General features: G+C 42.1%; 2 protein-coding genes across 2 annotated transcripts in view; both read left to right on the forward strand.

Annotated features, from left to right (window-relative positions):
• Positions 1–20857, forward strand: part of LOC139346483 (crystallin J1B-like) — a 394609-nt gene that overhangs the window by 150954 nt on the left and 222798 nt on the right. The gene's annotated exons all lie outside the window — the stretch shown is intronic.
• prmt6 (protein arginine methyltransferase 6) lies at positions 11507–14648 on the forward strand. Its single transcript, XM_070985493.1, has one exon. The coding sequence runs from the start codon at positions 11551–11553 to the stop codon at positions 12598–12600; it is 1050 nt and encodes a 349-aa protein (XP_070841594.1). The 5' UTR covers positions 11507–11550; the 3' UTR covers positions 12601–14648.

Here is a 20857-nt window from a genome sequence, read left to right on the forward strand (position 1 = left end):
AACTGCCTGGCTTGACTGTCTGCAGGCCCCACCCCTGGAAGTGATGAGCTCCAATTAGTGTTCTTTAAAACTATTTTCAAAGGGTCAAATCACTGGACATTTTTATCGTGTTTAACAATAAAAACATTCATACAGAGCATTTTTGGCTTCATGTGGACACTGGATTTTAGTTATTTTTTCAACAAACCTTACAGGTATATAAATTCAGGCTGTACAGTGACCATCTCTATTCAACTTATCTGAATTATGTTGCTCAGTGTGGCACAAAATCCTTTATTGGTCCACTTTCTTTAATTTCGCTATTCCATTTCAACCGGAGGAGGTTGTGCACAGATCAATGTGTGCAAGTAGACACACAGAGCCTAGCAATTAGCAGTTGTGCTAATGTGCTCAAATGGATTTTCTGATTTGGTTGGAGGAAAGCAATACTGTACAGCTAAATCTCCAGCCACCTGTCCTCAGTCAGCGTCTCCCTGACAGTGCAGTCACACAAGTCTGAAACGTCTGATTACTCCTGCAGAGGTAGAGCAGGGTTGCATATTCAAACTGTCATGTACTGCATTTTGAAGTTTTCCAGAGCTCTTTTTTTCCACTGGAGAAACAATTTTGGCAATGAGGGCTTGAAAAATGCTGAATTAAATCTCTTTTGTATTGTCCATCTGTCTTTTTCTCTGTGCTAAACATTCAACAGTACATCAAAAAGTCATTCAATGTTTAAAAAAAATATAAGATTTCACCGTTAAAGTGCATACTCTTGTCCACTCACCCTGCCTGTCTGTGATTTCCAAAGCATAGAAAAGGCATGAGAGAGTTTGTTTTGACTCATCACTTCCTGCAGGCAGAGAAGTGCCAGTCAACAGAATTTCATTTGAGTTAATGGAAGGAATAAGTGGCGTCTCACTGGTGTGTCCCCAAATCTGATGGAGGGCCGAGACAGTAGTTCAAGTCAATTAACACCTTGCGAGTTTAGAGAGGAGACAGCCAACAATAGCAAACACATATTTACATTTATCGTGTCACATTTTAGAGGCCTGTTGAAATGATTGGATGATGGCTGGTAGTCAGGTCTCATTTTTACTGCCCTTCTCTAACAAACTCTTAGTTTACTTGTGCATTCCTTCGACTGCAGCTTTTTAAAGCTTATTCTGACATTTATTTTGTAGTATTTGCAGCATTGCGGGACACCAAAGCTTGTTAGTAACTGCTGCTAATATGCATTTACATATTATTTGCAATAAATATTTTTTGGGGAAACAACAGCAACACATTCACATTTCATCCCCTCTCAAGCCGATATGAACACTTGGGGCCATTTTTCTGGTGACGCTGATGAATCTACGTCCAATACTCACCTCTTTGGTCTGCTTCACTTTTCACCAACACCCAAAGAAAACAGCTGCTAAATGTTTCTCTGTGTTCACCAGCTCGTAGCTATTGTTGCCAGTTGTTTCTGTTTAGCCTTTTTTTTTGCTCAAAATGTTCACTGTGTCTCGACGGGATGCTGATGGAAGTGATGGTGGTGAACCAAGACAGTAAAGTTGAGGGCCATAAAACCAAAACGATGAGCTGAAAGACGCGATGAGGCTCCATACCGTGGAGCCGAGGGCAGCCGGAGAGTCGGGTGATCACTTGTCACTGCGAATGAGAATCTTCACATTACACGTGGCCACTTCATGCATGTGAAAATATTGATTTACTGCTTTAAAGACACTTAAATCTCACATTGAGGTTGTACAACAGCAGCTTCTTCAGGCAGATGGAGAAGTTTGACAGATAAACAATGTGGCACTATTGAGGAGCTATACTCTAACCTTATCCTTTAATATCTACAGTATCCCAGTGTGTGTGTGTGTGTGTGTGTGTGTGTGTGTGTGTGTGTGTGTGTGTGTGTGTGCCCATCTGTTCAGATAAACCCTCCACTGACACGCACTAACACCAAAGGTTTTCTCTTCCCCTGTCTCGCCTTCTGTGGAAGACGTACACTACCTTAACAGAAAGTGAATACTGCCTTCTGTCCTTCTGAAAGAGCATCGATTTTTACTTTGCAGCGCCCAAGGTCAGCGCGAACAGCAAGCCGGGAGGATCTTATCACCTCAGAAGTACAGGCCTTTCTCTCAGTCTATTTATTGAAGGGAGAATAAACACAAATGAAGTTGAGAACACAGCTGTCTGACTTATCGTGACCTTGCATAATGGCAAGGTAACAAATAAGTAAATGTTCAAACTGCGAGGCACTTTTGAATTAAAAGAAAATTGAACAATGCGTTATGATGTCCCATATCTTTTCATTTTATGGCTGCCGCTGAAAGCTATGTGTGTCAGTGTTTTCAAATTGCTCGCTGCCCGTTTTATCTGCTCTTCCTCAGTTGAAATGTACCTTGTAACCTCAGACTTAGCATTTCCTTGGCTGTTTGTGATATCTTACTTAGGCTACAAAAGCCAACACGCGCGCTGCCTCGGAGGCAGTAAACAAGTAATGGGCCTCATCATGGCAGGTGACAGCACTTTCAAATTAATTCTTTCCCAGTGAATGACTTAAACTTGGCCCGAAGTACATGAGCAGAATTAAAACTGACAGCAGAACACAGGAGGTAACGATGCAAATTCTCCAAACACAAACATTACTCATTACATGATTGTGTTGTTGTTATTATGGAAATTCCCCTGACACATACAGCACCACTGTGTAATGGTATGAATCACACTTTGAAAACCGTTCGCTTTCCTTTATTTTGGAGTGCAATTAGCACATGAATAGCATGCTCATGATGGATTTCACAGATTATTACAATCCAAGTTTGGTGTTTTTCACACAAAAATGTAAATGATTTGTGTTTTGCAAACATGCTGTTGCATTTACATCAAATTAACACCAATCATAGGGGTATTTTTCATCATTTAAGGTGTATGATCACATCTGATTTGGATAATTAAAAAATCACTCCAAACATACCTTTTAAGGCTAAATGTATGAAATCATTTGTACTGTAAATACATCATTGACTGGATCAAATGGACAAAGGGATGGATAAACGGCTGGGGACTGACTGTTGAGACAGACCGCAGATGTAATCACATACAGCCTCAGCTTCCTCTCAGAGTGATCCCTAATGGACACGGTGACTCCTGTTGGAAAACAGTCAACTTCAGTCAAACCATGGTATCTAATTTTAATTTAAGGAATAGTTTAACATATTGGAAAATCCACTTGCCACATGCCAGTTGGTGGATTTATTTACCTTTGGCCAGCTGTTTCAAATCTTTATGCTAAGCTAAGCTAATTGGTTGCTGGGTATACCTTTATATTAGCATACAGAGATGAGAATGATATTGATATCCTCATCTAACAATCATGGAACCCATCAGCTATCCTCTGATAACTATTCGGCCTCTTGGAGCAATGGCCAATGTTTCAGGGCCTCTGGTGCAGCCTCTGGTATTTGAACAGTGGATAACGGTTATCCCGGCTAAGACTTCCTATTCCGTGTGCCAGTCATGTATTACAATCCAATTAGGAGCTTGAGACACGAAGACAACATTTCGGCTAATCTCTAGAAGCAGATGTTTGCATATGAAAGCAGATAAATAGAAACAAATGATAAGCAAAACATAAATTGTCATTAGAAAATAGCCAATGGGTTCAAAGTTTGCATTTCAGCAAATGTGTTCTGCCTCCTTTGCTCTCTACGGGGGCTTTTCACCTGTAGCAACCAAAGCCCACTCGAGCACAATTAGTCAGTGCTACTCTGACATCCAATACAAAAATTGTGTGCTTGCTTGCTTGCTTCCAAATTCCATATTCAAATGCAGATATCTGTTTGTAGAGGTTGCTGATCTAATTTAGAGCAAAAAGAATAAGCAAAAATGTCAAACTTTTCCTCAATCGTGTTTCCCGGAGTCGCAGTTTTAATAGCCTGTTTTTATATTGGTAATATTTGATTCCTTCCTTCGCTATCCCCACAGCTAGAGAGAAAGGGTTTTCCAACTTCCTCCTCATGAGAAAGTGTGTGAAAGCTGCAAGACACATGAAACTAAATGTTATCCTCTTTTGGCAAAATGGATTGATCCTCTCAAGGCAAACGCAGCATGCATTTGCATGAAGTTGCCTCAATTTTCAACTCATCTCTTGCCCTTTGCCTCGTGTTGCGTGCTTGCTTTGCACCACAAGTGAATTACTTGCTTCTCATAGAAAAAGATTGGAGGCAGGATTGATTTCTTAGTGGTCTGCAGTTGGCGTGGCTCGCTGGTGATCCATAGTCCTTGTCCTGATGTTACTGCAGAAGAAGTAGAAGAAGAGTCAAAGTCTCACGTACAAAGCAGGACTGTTAGGTAATCCTGTCTTGTAGGGGGGGCAGCTGGTTGCTGAGCAGAAACTCCCAGACACCCAACTACAAACCTGTGTCTGCCTAAATTAGTCTAACAGGGATTTCAAGCATCTATTATTTCATTAAGATTGTTTAAATTCTACATATATTCACCAGCAGAAATCACAGCGCTGTTGATGTAGCAGGTTGCGCACACAGTGCTGCTGGTGTCTGATAAGTGGAGTGCTTCTAAGGACACATCTTTATTCTAGATGAAACACAGGAATGCTTTGTGAATATGGTATAACAAGCACATTCTTCTCAATTCATCGAGTTCAGTGGATTACTGGCTGTAGTGGTGAAGGTTTGTGCCTTTGGACTTTTTTAGCCGTGTTAATGGCACGGCTATGATAGCATTGCTTGGCCTAGCTTAAAAAAACTACCTCCACATACATACCTGCAGATTCACTGTACAGCTATGTACAGTATGGTATGTACAGTACTAGACTGTAGATAGATGAACAGACTTTTGGACAGAGCCAGGCTACCTGCATCCCCCCATTCCTGATGCTAAGCTAGTCATTGGCTGACTCTAGCTTCATATTAAGCTTCCTATGAGAGTGCTATCAATCTTGACGTGATGTGTCTTACAGGCTCTTTTATTCTTGATGGATGAATGAATTAACGTATAGTTTTGAGCATTTTAGATGCTGTAATATTTGGTGATAATAGACCTTGTTTTATGCCTGTAGGATAACGTTAAATATTACTTTCAAGCAGCAAAACCACCTCAGACTTTGGAATTTTTATTTGTGGGACCCTGATGGGACTATCATGGTGTCTCCTCATTTATGTACTTATCAAATAACATCCATTAACAAACAGACAATATTTCCATTTTACAAATTGCGCAGTGGGTTTGTCATGGAGTCAGCACAATACCCCCCCGACGCCGCCATAAGGGCTGTCACATGCAGGTTGTACTTGGCATATGCAGTGAGTCTGCAGGGAAGGGGATGTAATTAATGAATTGATTACCGGGGCTCTGGATTGACAGACCAAGATCCCGTAAAGTGATTGGTTGGGGCAACTGAAAGGGGGTAGGTTTGGGAGTGGTGTGCTTATGTATGGTGGTCTGTGGACTGTACAAACAAGGGGAATGAAATCGCCTGGTGCAGGAAATCTTTCTCTGGCCGTTGTTATAACTTTTCCACTGATAAGTACTGGCACACACTGTGTCCATATAGGGAGATGTCAAAGCATGAAACTAGATAACACACACTTGGAAAAGGCATCCAGATGGATCCATGCGTGAAACAGTCTTTTGGGTGAGATGAATTAAGTTTGCTGTAAGAAACGGCTGAATGAGGAGGTGAATGAGGAAGGGGAAGTGTGCTATGGCACACCAGCATTCACCGAGGTGGGCTCTTTCTCTGGGAGTGAGATATCGAAGTAGCCTGGTATTGATCCCTGGGAACAATCAATATGAAGCCATTGCACCTTTGTATTTGTTGCTCAGCGGTCTGCCTTCCTCTGAAACGGGTGATCACAACACAAAGCTGTGTGTGGATGTATGTGCGTGCCCTTGTGCACGTGTATAGGTATTCTGTACTGTATGTGCATCGGGCTGCTCGGTGTCTTGCAGTGGCCTCTGCATGCTGTTTGTGCAGGTTGCTAAGCGTGCGTGTATACATATCTAAGTATGGAAGGCTGGGTTATTGTGTGTGAGTGTTTGTTGCAGCAGCTGACAGGTCCAGTAATACTGACAGGACGCAGGCAGCTCCCATGAGGCCATGCATGCTGACAGCAGCTGGCCACGAAGAAGAACAGCTGCTGATGGGCTTCTAGTACAAAGAGCCCACACAGTGCTTCCCCTTCATCTCTCCACCCTCTAGAGATACATATTCACTGCATCGCTTATTGTTTATTTCAATTTCTTTGCGTTATTACTGGTATAGCCTCACACTTCGTCTCTTTCTTTGTGATATGAAAACATTCCTTCTCTTGATTTAAGACACACACACGGCATGAATTCTAGGATTCAGTACAACTTTCAGAGCTTGAGGGACGAGACAATGGGGGGGGGGAGCTGATTATCGATTTTTCTATGACACCCCTCATTGTCCATAGTGATTGGGCTCCCACCCGTCCCCACCATGCTTGACCGACCCTCGCCTGCGCTGCTTCCTCCACTATCTCTCCCTCCTCCATCCTTATCACTGGATTTACACAACATGTCTCAGGCACAAATAGGGCACTGACACACACACAATCAGGACACACACATACTCCTCTGCCCCTCCCTGGGCCTGACCATATCCTCAGCCGGTCCTGTGTGGGACTATGATTTAGATATGCAAACAGGAATTGGGCAAGTTTAATTAAAGAGGATGAGCTGTGCATATCTATGCAAATATGTGGCTCTAGTTTAAATCCTCTACTCATTTGAGAGTGGGGAAGTGCTCTGATTTTACAGGCAGTGTTTGGGACTGGGTGGTAGTTTAAGGTAAGGTGGTGAGTGAATGCATTTTTGGGTTTCTGTTCATGTACATGAAATAAGACACTGTGCCAACAAAACGAAACAGCCCAGCGTACTGGTAAAATGTCTATGGTGGATAATTGCACTTCTTAAGGTTTATGGTGAATGGAAATGGTCCATGCCAGTGCAGGAAGTACTGTGGCCTTCATGTAGTGAGGCAGACAGTAAGCGCATGGAGGTTGAGGTGGTGGATGAGCGTACAGCAAGTCTTAACTTTCATGCAGATCAGATTTCATGACCCGTCACAAACTTGCAATTAAAATTCCTTTATTTATTAATTAACCATTATCTTTTCAAATCAGAATCAGGTTTATTGACCAAATATGTGTACACATAAATAGACTTGGAGTGGAGTATAGTGTATGTACAGTGTGTATACATGTCTATATACAGTATATGCATCGTGCAGGATTTATATTGACAGTGATAAGATGATATGTAAGATGGTGCATTTTAAACTGTATCACGTACACTGGATGCAAGTGGATGTTTTGGTGTTAGAGGGTTATTGACGCTGTATGACCGATTAACTGCTCAGCCGAGAATTGCAGACTCTGTATATGTATTCAGGAATCACAGTCATCCAGCCTCCTTGGTGATTTCAATTAGGCACAGGAAAAAAAGCACTCACTGAGTTGAGCCTTGCTCAACTTTTGCCACATGGCAATGCAGCGCTCTACACGTTTCCCACAGATTAATCATCATGACAAAGGGTGAAATGATTATTGCTGTGATTAGTTTCCAGAGGTTAAATGAAAATTAGTATTAGGTTTGAATTAAGGTGAGTGTTACACAAAAAGTTTGACACCAAGTTAAGGAATATTTCTCTTTCTTCTTTAAGTTTGCTGAAGTTGTTGTGTCTGGTATCGGAAGCAAGAGGTAATATTCCCCTCAGGGATTTATGTAAACATCTAGAGTGAGTGACTTTTTTATAATCGGGATACTGTCTTCAAATCAGAATATTCCTTTTTCATAAATCCTGCCTTCACAATTTACCACCATATAAAAATACAGTACACGACAAAACTAAGACCAAATAAAACAAAACAAGTGGATTAAAACTGTGACTGTGAATTATATTGTGGAGTTTTGAGTTGAAGTATTGATTGAAAATGAAGTAAAACATGAATGAAATGCAATTAAGCACCATATTGAATGAAGAATAGTAATTTGAACATTTTATGTTGAGTATATTGAGTTAAAGCAAATATTCATGAAGGATATAAGGAGGATATATTCTGTATAGACACTTATGGAGTATGATCCAACCAGGTCTATCGCAGTCACGGTGCATGTGCTGACCTAAACCAGGGTCACCTGTAACTGGTCGGATAACAGACACATTAGCATTTACTTACTTTAAGGATAAAGGTAAAGCATGCCAGGCGTCTCAGTGGGAGCTGGGTGTTGGCTGTGCCTGGACCTGGCAGCAGCTCTACCTGTAGCCTGAGAGGAGGAGAGGACAACATGGCCAACAGCTGCTTGTCTGTCTGTTCTGTCTACCAGCTACAACGCCTGCAAACCCTCCTGCCAAGCGCAAACAACCACAATCTGAATTCTGCGGTGTGAATTTCATGGTCCAGTAATCTATCCTATTGTATATTTCCACTCCTCCATTGCTCTTATTCCAATTTTGCTTTTGACCAGTCAGATGTGGGTGTCCAGCTCTGATATTTGGCTCACTTTAGGATTACACTGCATCTTAAGATAATGTTTGCTGTCATTGTGTTTCTGGTTTAACATAAATTAAACATATCAGAGAGGGAAAACTGGAGCTTTGAATTTTAAGTCAATGTTTACTACAAAGGTATGGCTCGTTTCCCTTGATGGTTGCGGTTTCCATTACTCAAGCTGAAAACATATCGGCTCATGCAAAATTATTTCCCTGCTTTATTCTCTATATAGTTTTGAAGAGGCTGAATTATTAAATACACACATTTTCCCAGGAGAGTCTGTGCTTTAAAGGCAGCGCTGGATACAAATTTAGCAGAAGCATGTAAATGTGAATGCACGTAGATACACCCACCAAACCACCCACACACACAAATTCCCCAGCAATACTTCTTCTTCTTCTTCTTCTTCTTCTTCTTCTTCTTCTTCTTCTTCTTCTTTTTTTTTGCAGTGCTATTATTTCACATTCTCTGCATTACACTGTGGTGTCTTCTTGCTATAAAACACAGTCTTAAAAAACAACAAAATAGCTACTAGCATCTCGCTGTATTTCTGCTCTCAACCCACTGCTTCTTTCTCTTTCTTTTCATCTTTATGAAACGGGATACAGCTCCTGCTGATTTGTCCAGCATCTTTTGCCAAAGATCTCAGAAACAAAGTGGAGAGGGTCCCATAGGGCTGTCTAGAGAGAGCAGCTGTGTTCTGCCTGCCATAACTTTGGGAGAAGCTCAAACTGGTAATGCCCATGCTGTGCTGTGCAGCTTGTTATAAGACAGACATTGTACAGCATGTACTGTAGGTAACTGGACCCTGTGCTAATTAAAGAGAAAGTGAAATGCTCCGGATGATAGGCTGTTTGCACATGACGCCACGTCACTCTTTTGTTGTGGCGCAAACTGCAGATGGAGGGCCAGAAGTGATTTTCTGCATAGGAAGCACTTGAACGCAATCTCAAAATCACTGTGTTTTACGTTGTTTATGGTTGCTCACATCGATCAAACCAAGAAACCACGAGGAGCTTTTGTTGAGTAGCAAATGTTGTGCCGAAAAACAGCAGAAAAATGGCTTGTTAACCGTCTGGAGGAGTCGAGTCGGCTAATGGTGGAAATTGTGCAACATTAGCTGTCATAAATCTATGGTGACAGATTTAAATTAACAGCTACAGTACAAGCAACACAAGTAACACTTATTAAATCAATGTTAACAGTTTCACAGATGACAGCTGTCTGTCTTGTTTAGTGACGATCCACAGCTTTAGTGGCGCTTCATCGGACCTTTGCAAGTGGTTAACCTGGCGAACAACCATAACGTAGATGTCAACATTCAGCACCACGGCACTTAAAGTTTATTTCTTGGTTAATCCACAGAACAATAAAAGCTACGCACCTTTGAAAAAACAAAACGACAGTCATCCTGGAGCACCTTGGTACTGAGGTCATGGACCCAACCGCTAATGAGAAAGTTGCATGCCTCCATATTTATATGGTTTCATTTGTTTACTAAATTAGAGCGACGTCTGAATCAGCAGCTAGTTGTTTATATCTACTGCTGCAAAACTTTCAGTTCATCTTCATAACCACAAGGGCCACATTCAACATATGTTCTGATTTTCTTTTTGTACCTTTCTCTTGTAATTTCATCTAAACTAGCACAGTAAGAACTTTCCTCCATCTCATCCATTGCTGTTTTCACTTCCTGCCCTCCCTCTGAAGTTAACGTCACATGACTGCAAACAACCTATTTATTGTTTCAGCTGATTTCTCACAAATGCAATATTAAACCCTGGAAAGGCAAATGACATGGTCCAGCAGCATGTGATGCACAGTGCAAATTCATACTTGGAAAATAGAAAAGGCTTCTGCACGCCTAAAATTCACTATACAGTATTACTGTATTAACATGAAATAATATTAAGTTCTTGCAAGGCCAAATTGAAGGAACAGTTTACTAGCACAGAATCTTCTTCTTAGCACATGGTGTGTGTGAGGTGGTGATGATGAAGAGCTCCAGGTGACTGCAGATTTGTGCACAGCACACTTATTTGCAGGCTTGAAAGTACACATTTAGAGGCCGTTTTAATTATTCTAAAATTGCATAATGATATTCACAAACTGAAACAGCAGCAGCTCCTGAACTACCCTGACTCTAAACAAGGACTTTCTGTGAAGAAAACCCTTTCAAGGTTTCTTAGGAAACATGCTTCAGTGACACTGAACAGAACATGGGGAGGGGAAAGACTCATTTCAGTGTAGGTCAGAGACACATTGGAGCTAAGGATACCCAAAAAATAGCTGCCTTAAATTTGACAAATTGTAAGAGAAAGTCTGAGAATTCTGTTTTGTTTTAAAAGTGGTGGATTTACAGAAATAAGAGTCAAACTGATCCTGTCATATCCAGTCATAGAAATTTATTAAAGAACTGTAATATTGTTATACATTTTTGTTCACTTTTCAGGTTGTTTTGAGGCATTTTTCACTTCCCCAACAGCAGCAAATCTTGAACTGAAAAATATATATAAAGCAACACTGAAAACATCAAAATATACATTTGAAAAGGTGTTCATATAGTTTCCATAACTAATAGATTTTTTTCCCAAAAACATCAGTAGTCTCATGAAAATAAACACAGCGGGACAATAATGTAACATTATTATGGATACAATAATAAATGGTCATAATAACAAAACAAAAAAAGGCTATGAGGACATTACAGGACATTTTTTTTCTCCGCAGAAAAGTCTAATTAGCAAGTCCCATGTCTCAAACTGATGCGGCAAATCAGAGAAAGAACGGTGAGGCGCCGTTTCTGACATTTGTCGCTACTCCACCCAGAGAAAGCTCACATGTATCATCTTCCCTCTGACAATGAATGCATCAATCCGACCCCTGCGTCACTGTCGTTTGGTTGTGGGAATTGTAGTCTACTTAAACGTAAGTCCTACCTACTGTGTACGCTTTGAAACTCCAAGTCCCAGATTTCACAATGCGGAAGTAGTGCAACAAAACACTGAGAGGTCGCAGCATCACAGCCGAGAAGATGTCTCATGTCGTAAAAAAGCGAAAACTGGATAAAACCAGACAGGATAGACTGTATTTTGACAGCTATACCGATGTGACTATCCACGAGGAAATGATAGCCGACCACGTCCGAACTAACACCTACCGGATGGCGATACTGAGGAACAGTGAGTCCATACGGGGTAAAGTCGTACTGGACGTCGGCGCAGGAACCGGCGTTTTAAGCATTTTCTGTGTACAAGCCGGCGCTAAGAAGGTGTACGCGGTGGAAGCCTGTTCTATCGCCGAGCAGGCGGTGAAAATAGTTAAACAAAACAACATGGAGGACAAAATTGAAGTCATTCGCGGCACAGTGGAGACGGTGGACCTACCGGAGAAGGTGGAGGTGATAGTGAGCGAGTGGATGGGTTATGCCCTCCTGCACGAGTCCATGCTCAACTCGGTCCTCTACGCGCGCGACAAGTGGCTGAAGCCGGGCGGCATCATCCTGCCCAGCAAAGCCGAGCTCTACATCGCACCCATCGGCGACCCGGTGGTGGAGGACCGCTTACATTTCTGGTACACCGTCAAAGACCGCTACGGCGTCGACATGTCCTGCATGTCCGACTTCGCCAGGAGATGCATCATGAACTCCGACATCACCGTGAACTCGGTGACCGTTGAGGACGTGCTCTCCCACCCGGCCCCCTTCGCCGAGCTCGACTTGTACAAGGTCACTGTGGAGGAGCTGCGGTCGGTGAAGGGCAAGTTCAGGTGCGAGTCGTTCGGCTCGGCGGCGGTGAACGCGTTCTGTGTTTACTTCACGGTGACTTTCCCCTGCCCGGACAAACCACTAGTGCTCTCCACGTCCCCGTTCAAACCGGAGACGCACTGGAAGCAGGCGGTGCTGTACCTGGACGTCCCGGTGGATGTGGTGCAGGACACGGTGGTGACCGGCGAGGTCAGCATGTATCCCTCGGAGGAAAGCGCCAGACATATATGTATCCACGTGGACTACACGATAGGAGAGCAGAAGAGACAGTCCAAGACTTTTTCTATCCCTGACTGGAGCAGTGAAACTCAGCCTTAGAGTCACATCAAACATGTCGTGTTCCAGTTTAATCACCAGGCAACAATCAACATCCTCTGTCACAAAGCTGCTCACTGAGTTTGCAGGGAAGTGGAGCAACGACTGCGTTTGTGACCAAATCTCAAAACTAGAATGTCACATTAAGTCTCTTGAGCAAATACATGAAGGGACTGCAGCTGACATCTATACACACACACACACAGTTAGGTTTTGACCCATGGCTGCAGGGAATGCTTCTGTTTGTGCCTGTTTTTTACTCTTAATAAATAGTTTGACACCTAAACTGCAAGGCAAAAAATGCATATCCTAAACACCTTTTTTATGCATCCTTATGAACCTATGAAGCCAGTACTGATGGGATATTATTTGTACTGCATACTGTGTATTCAATTTAAAGCCTTTGCAGCCCATTTTATACCGGCACATGACAGTGGGACAGAGCTAGAATTAAGAAATGTTTGGTATTTTCGAACCAGAAGTCCTTTAAACTTTGAGTTGATGGTCAAAACAGATTTTTTGTCAGTCAACTATTCAGTTAATTAATTATTTCAGCTGTATCATTTAGGTTTTAAAAGTTGTATTTATTGTCTGGGTGGAAAAGCATTTGCATTAGTACTTAACCGTCACGAGAAACTCCAACTCTCCTGACTAATGTGTAGTTTTAGGTTGGTGTGTCGCTCTGTAAAGCAGGTCTTACTGGAGGTTTTCCAAAATAGCTGAATAAATTCAACACCATGTTGCAGACATCTGATATTCTAATGAATTTAATCATGCATATTGTGTGGAATCTGGTCAAAACGCTGCATTCGAATGAGGACGAGAGCAGGATATTGACTTGGACTGGCTGTCGTCAGGACGGAGGCTGCATCTTTCACGAGGTGTTTTACACTGGCGGGGTGTCAGTTTTTGATCAACTAAATTGGCTCATTATTTTGAGCACACACTGTCATCTGTTGCCAGAAAGCACTGACTTAATCCAGAGATGTGACTCTGCTGCAGCATTCTGCAAAATCACAAAAGCTATATTGTCTGCACAGCAAAGTATTTCCTTCCTGGCCGTTAGGGACGGTGCTGTGTTCAGGCGTCTATCACCAGCTGCAGTTTTAAAGTTAATAGTTTGATGCCATGTTTGATATTTTGACATTTATCATCTACTGATGTGGTCACTGATCAGACATTGATTCACTTCTTATGCTAAAACGTCAATGTGCATGAAGTAGGTTTGGGTTTTTGTATTGCAGAGAGTTTGATTAGACTTTAGTGAGCGAACAGCTGTGTCTCAGATACCTTCATCACCAGACGAATAAATGGTTTTAGCGTTTCATGTGTCGTGAGTTCTCGTGAAAACCCCGGCCTGCAACTAATGATTATTTCCATTCTCAATTAATTGATTAGCTTGGTCTATAAAATGTCAGAAAATGGTGAAAAGCGTTGATCAGTGTTTCCCCAAAGCTCAAGATGATCCTTCTCAAATGTCATCCAAAGATATTCAGTTTGCTGTCATGGAGGAGGGAAGATACGAGAAAATATTCACAATTAAGAAGCTGCAATCAGCAAATGTCTTTCTTAAAAATGTACTCAAATTGATTAATCAGTTATCAAGCTGGGGATGAATTTATACGTTGACATCTAATCGATTCAGCATTGCAGCTCTACTGAAAACGCAGAAGCAAGAATCCTGAGCACGTGTCAGCACTGGTTCTTATTTTTGGACAGCTTCATTCATACATATTCACCACAAGAATCTGCAGGTTTGATAAATTAGTGTCGTGAGAATGAACTGTGGGGCTCCTCCAGGAGAACCGCACTGCATTTCATTAGGTTCATTATTACTGAAAAAAGCAGAGTTTCTGAGTGTGATACCAACACAGTTCATGTAGTGTTATTGTAGATACAGATATTTTTGAAAAAAGAATGGCCACCATAGTGACGTGAATAGAAATAAAAGCAGTATTATGATTAGCTTTTGAGTATTGTTATTGACCTACTCACTCCTTCACTGTTCTAGCAATGTTCGTGTCAATAAATGATCATTTTCTGCTTGTCACTATTTCTATAGGTGCACTATTGTTATTTTTTCTTGCATAATATGTTACTTCAAGGTCAAACCAAGGACAATGTGCTGATTAAACCTTGATGTGACTGAAGCAGACACTAGCCTACGCTGATTACGTCCATCTCAGTGCGCATTGAATTCAAGCCACAAGACGTGAGTGAGTCTTATCGCATAAAGCATCTTCTAATTATACAGCTGTTAATAAATACACATCAATTCCTGATAATGCTAGATGATAATTTATCTCTGACTCCCCGTCATCATCTGAAATATGGTGTTCTGGATGATTTTTGTTTCGTGTGTCGCTAATACAAATGCGAACTCGGGCTCTAATGAACACATTTGGAATTAATCACAAGCTGTAGTGTCTACAAATCAAGGGCATTGTCAGTTTGGGACAGAGTGAGTAATGGCTGCATCACACTTTGAACTGCAAACGTCTAGCCTCTGGTTTCCACTCGGATGGACTGGATTGCAACATTCTGAGCCCATGAAGAGTAAAAAATGAGCACATGCATTCAAAAACTGTGTGAATCAGCAGAAAGCTAATAACCACACTTCTCGCTGCCGTTTCACGGTGACATAAAACAAATTGATTTACTATGTTAGTTATGGTCATAATGAATAGGGAAAAGGTGGCTAAAGTTAATCAAACCCCAAATCAAAGCCTCATGAAACAACCCCGGAGAGTAAATCTGGCTTTAAACTGTCTTAAATGGCTTCCTTGACTCTCATTTTTTTGTCTTAATGTAGAGGATTTGGCACCTTAACTCCATTAAGGAAGCAGAAAGGCATCAGAGTATGATGGTGAGGGTCGGGTGAGATACGAGTTCCATATTAAAACGTGAAGTCAAGCAAAGACTTGACACTAAAACACAGAGACATACTTAAAAAAAAAAAAAACGTTTTATGGGGAAATCGGTCATCACCGCCTGAACACTGATGATTAAAAACTTCAGCGGACGGACTCATGATGCATGTGTGCTCCCCAAGAAGACAGTCGTCCTCCCTGAAGCCTCTCCTGTCACAGCACACTCATGACAACTGTTTCCTCAGTGAGCATGGGCAGATATTACAGAGTGGACAGGGCTGTCTGCACCCCTTCTTTTTGGGTTGTCCCCCTAAATGTATCATTGTAAACATAACTACAGAATTTAGATGATGCAATAATGTGCATTAAGAGCACTTGTGCAAATTAAAAGCTTTTAATTATGCATTACATAGCCCACCTCTGGTGTCCACAATAATGACATGGACCAACTGCCCTTGGGAGTGAGCTTCAGCTGGTGTCCAGGAAGCACCATGTGGAGCAAACACACTGGAGATGTAATTATTTATTGCTCCTTATGTAGGTAACAGTCATCACTTCAGTCTTTGGAATGCTTTTTGTCTTGAAAACTGTGTGTTTGGAGGTTTTTTGTAGTAAGATAACAGCATCTGAGCTGAACAATGCTTTGGAGAAGAGCAGCAGGGGAAATGAATGTTTTCACATGGTAATTTGACATGGGAGTAACCCACTGGTTTCCATTTAGACCAGATCAAAGGTCATGTGTAAGTATGGGCTCCCTGGTCATTGTTAACACAGCTGTCAGCAGAGGTGATCACAGGTAAAACCTCCGGTCAGACGTTCAGTATTTCTGCTGTTCTTTTGTGACGCTCAAATGGAAGAAAAAGTTCTGAAATCATGTTCAAATCTGGATCTTCACAGTAATGTCCGAGATGTTGGCTGCAGTTCACACTTTCTTTCAAAAGCCAAGCAGTCAGACCGGCTTCAAACCTTGTTTTGACTACATCTGAGGCAAGAATCAGACAAGAATCCACACGGCACCAATAGCTGCCAGCGAGTTTGACTGAACAACGTCTCCATGTAACAGATGCATTGTGAAGGCGCGCCATGTTTGTCTGTGACCACGTCGGACCAAGGTCAGATCATCGTTGTCAAATGTCAAACAGGGTTTTTCCTGCGTCACTGCTCTGCTGTGAAAGGGTTATACAGTGCAAAGTGGGTCTCAGTGTCTTTTTGTTGCCCGAGAAGCACTTTTCTGTCGGAGAAAGACCGAAATAAATTCACGCTTTTCACAAATTGAATTCTACACTTGCAGCTGGCCTAATGCGCACGCACAACGGCTGAATTTCTCCTCAGCCTCTACAGGTGCCTGCAAAAAAAAAAAAAAAAAAGCCCTGCAGGCAGAACAAAGGAAGGTGTCCAGAGAATGGAAATGTCAAATGCGGCGCAGGCAGCCACTGTTAAGCCCAGACTCACACTCATGTATGCATGGCCACTCCTGGCTGCTAAATGCTAAACTAATTGTGATCCATTCCTGCCTGAAATGATTTGGAAACCATTAGAAACAAGTGTTGAAACTTGAAATGGGATCATTTGTCTTGTATTGCACAGCAATTTAGGAGCTAATCAATAGACATTGTGCTTAATCTAACCGATTTCAAGACTCATTGTTCAGTACGGGAGTGGTGAACGAGACGGAGAGACACCGTAGTCCAGGATTCAGTGAATTGGACTCACAATATACGCAGTTGTCTGTAGAGCTTGGGTTTCAGCTGTTTTCACAAGCTTCACAGTCAGGATTAATGGGTACGAATAAAATGATGTGTTGATGTCAGTCCTACTGTCTGGGTTCTTGGAGGTGTTGGACAGTCAGATATAACTTATCAATCAACTGCCTACATCACAATTTTGTAGAATCGTATTTGAGAGTGATTCCACCTTATTTTCTAGTAATATTTGAAGCTCTACTGTAGATTGTATGTCAGCACTGTTGGATTTTCTCCCATTCTTCCTGTTAGATTTGTTCAGCCTCATCTAAGTTGGACAGAAAACATCTCCAAACTACTTTAAATTATCACACAAAAGTTCCTGTGAGACTCAAGTCCACGTTTCAGCTGGCTCACTCAGAGACCCCCACATCCTCGTTTTGTACGCGTTCCAGTGTTGCTTTGGCCAGCCTTCACGCCTGAGGTCTTGTTGGAACACCCAGTCTGAGGTCTCTGGCATTCTGCGGCAGGTTTTATTTATTGTTTCCCCTGATGCTCGAATTCTCCCAGTGACTGCCAGAGAATATCATGGTGCTATTTATTTGATGCTGAGCACTTCGCATTATGCCCGAGGATCAGTTTTGGTTTCATCAAACCACAACATTAAATAACAGCATCATCTTTGCACATTGTCTTTCAGATGGAGTTCAGTCAGACTGGTCTGTGATCGCAGTCTTCTTGATCTGCTTCCTGTTCCTCTGTGTGCACAGACATACCAAGTGTACTGACGATAAAGATTAATGTACTGAGACGTGACTCTTCCCCAGACACATGCCTGCTCACTGTTCAGCCTTAGAAATTAGATTTGTTATCATTTTATAGGCACTTACCACAAAATGCAGTGAATTGTCCCTAAAAGCATTGTATTGCTGTTATTGGGCTGGAATAAGCAATTTTCTCTGTTAATTAAATATTTTTTCCTTAACTCAACCAGGTAAGAATCTTTGACCTCTTTTCAACAGAGATTTGGCCAACATTAAAACATTATTAGAGTACATAAAGCAGGCCAAGACAACTGGCACACGCTCCAAATAAGTTTAATGTTTGGTAATGATGCATGAGCAGGTATGTTCAAAACTATTTGAAATAAGCATGAGAAAAAGCTGAAGTCAGTACTTGGTTTGGTTTTCCATTTACATACATTCACGTCCTGGGTAAGATCTCTGTTCACCCCAAACACGTTTTCTGTAGGCCTGATCTGTGCACACATAATGATACTCACTCTGCGATAGCTTTCAAATACAATGCTGTGCAATATAAGCAGATCCAGAGAGACAGCATCAAAACACCTTTGCACACCGGGCGTGTGCATTCATTGGAGCAGAGCGGGGATGAGGAGGAGAGGACCACCCTCTCTTGATTTTGAGGATAAGGTTTGGAACAGACTGCAATGGTCACAGGTGTGAGACGCAACGTAAACCTCAGGTTACAAGTGAAAGACACAACCTGGACTTATGGGGTTTTTACGTGACGGCGATGATACGGGTTTGTCCTTGAGTTGTCAGCACGGACAAAGATGGGAACGCAGTGTGCACCTCCCCACGTCTGTGTTGACCACAGCATTCAGCTCCGCTTACAGGGCTCCTACTGTACGGCTCTGAAAAGCAGAATAATATTCTGTCTGATGTCTGTTTTAACAGCAGCCCATTTAAAGAGAGCAGCACTAATGTCACTGTAACCCAACGCCAACGTCACTGTGGAAAAAAGTACATGGAAATATGTAAAGCAGTTCACACATTGGATGATTTTGAAAGTGGTGGATCTCAGTGTGCTTCATTCCCATATTCAACACCTCACTGTCACCTTGCTAAAATCAAACTGCACCCCCCGTGACAAGAGTCCTGACTGATGTATTCCAACACTAGAACAGAGCAAATGTTAATCTCCGTAATGTAATTTGGTCTGATTTGAGATAATTGTCAGGAGTGATGGAAGCTTGTTTAAATTCCTTCAGTAATTTGCTCCTGTTGATGTTTTTAGAGACTGCTGTAACATGCATAACAAAACTCGCTATGGGTCAGACAGCGTGAGTCCCAAACTTCTGTCATCACATTCAAACTGGGGAGGAAATCATTAAGCGTGTTTCTCCAGAGCTCATTTTCGATCGCTGCTGAAACCTGACTGGACTGTATCTAATCATGGCCGCTCATTCATCCTTGTATGCTAATGACACCACGAATAAGCCAATAGGATTCAATTCCCGCAGTCGGTTACAGTAACCAATATTTCTGTCAGCACATCCTGTGAGGACTATTTGGGAACAAGGTATTGACAAAAGCTAATTTGGTGGACCAACCCCCAAGAGAGGTGGGCTTCATTTCTCTGGGGCCCAGCAGCCCAGACCATTTGTCATCATTATCTTTAGCAGCAGGTACTGACCCACGTGCCTACTGCTCAGAATAGCTCCGTCCATTGTACTTTCCTGTAGTTTTTTTTTTCTCAACAGTAATAAAACAGTACACTTATTCAAATGAGAAACTGTTTTTATTCTAGCCCTGAGCAGAAAATCTCAGCCGCAAAAAAAGCCACTGCCTATCACAAATGCATCCAGCTGAAAGCACTGAGGCGTGACTTCATGGACGGACACACACCGCGCAGCAAGGACAGATCTGGACGACGCCTGTTAAGAAAGTAAATCCCAAATCACTCGCAGGGGCACGTAAATCTGAACGGGATGGCCCCGATTCACAATCAGCCCGAGGCAGACGGCTCTCAGCCTGTGAGCAAAGTACAAATCTACCAAACTGTGTGGCCACATCTCCCCCCTACCTACCCCCCCCCCCACTAATCCTCTTTCAATCATGCACTTTTTGGATTATGCCTCTATGTAATTCTTCTCAGGTATTGTTTTATAACTTAATATGATATTTCAATGTGGGCGAGTTGGGTTATGGGTTTAGGACACCGTGCAGGATTGGATAAGCGGCAGAGGTCTGCAGGCAGCAGATTGGAGTGGAGGGTTAGTGCCAGGCTGAAAGAAGCGTGATAAACCTTTGACACAAAGTCCAAATGGAGCAGGTGCATAAAGGTGCTGAGACTGACCTGATTCAGTCCTTCGAAGGCATCCCATATTGCAACGTGAACCCTGTATTTGTCCTGACTCTTACTAAGTGTCTCACCTCCCGAGAGAAGTTGGGATGCTTTGCATAGTCGGGCAGTTTCTGAGGGAAGTAAAGCCGACATCTTCATTCACCTTGTCCGTATCATGCAAGCGGGAAATCAAAAGCTCACAAAGTCAAAGTTACACGGAAGTAAGTGCGAAGAGAACATGTCTCTCATTTGTCTCCTTGTCCAAAAAATGAGCTCGCTAAATCTGCACAAGACTGAATGGGGAGGGGAAAAAGTACTGCACTTCAGCACAAATTTGAGGTACTTTACAGATATCATACTTTTTAGTCCACTTCATTTATTTTACATCTTAAGCTACAAGTTCTTCTGCAGATTAAAGACATAACACAGAACTGTTCAAATCACTTAATATAATATGGGGCCATTTCGCATATTAAGCCATTTAACAGTTAAAATAGTTCAAATCAGCTTTGGTTTATCCAGCAGCAACATTAAACTGCTTCTTACACATTTATGCATCAGTAGGGGAGCACCATAAAGATAGAATATTCTTTCATTAATTGTATTCATAGATATTAT

The sequence above is a fragment of the Chaetodon trifascialis genome, chromosome 18 (assembly GCF_039877785.1).
Source record: "Chaetodon trifascialis isolate fChaTrf1 chromosome 18, fChaTrf1.hap1, whole genome shotgun sequence".
Lineage (NCBI taxonomy): Eukaryota > Metazoa > Chordata > Actinopteri > Chaetodontiformes > Chaetodontidae > Chaetodon > Chaetodon trifascialis.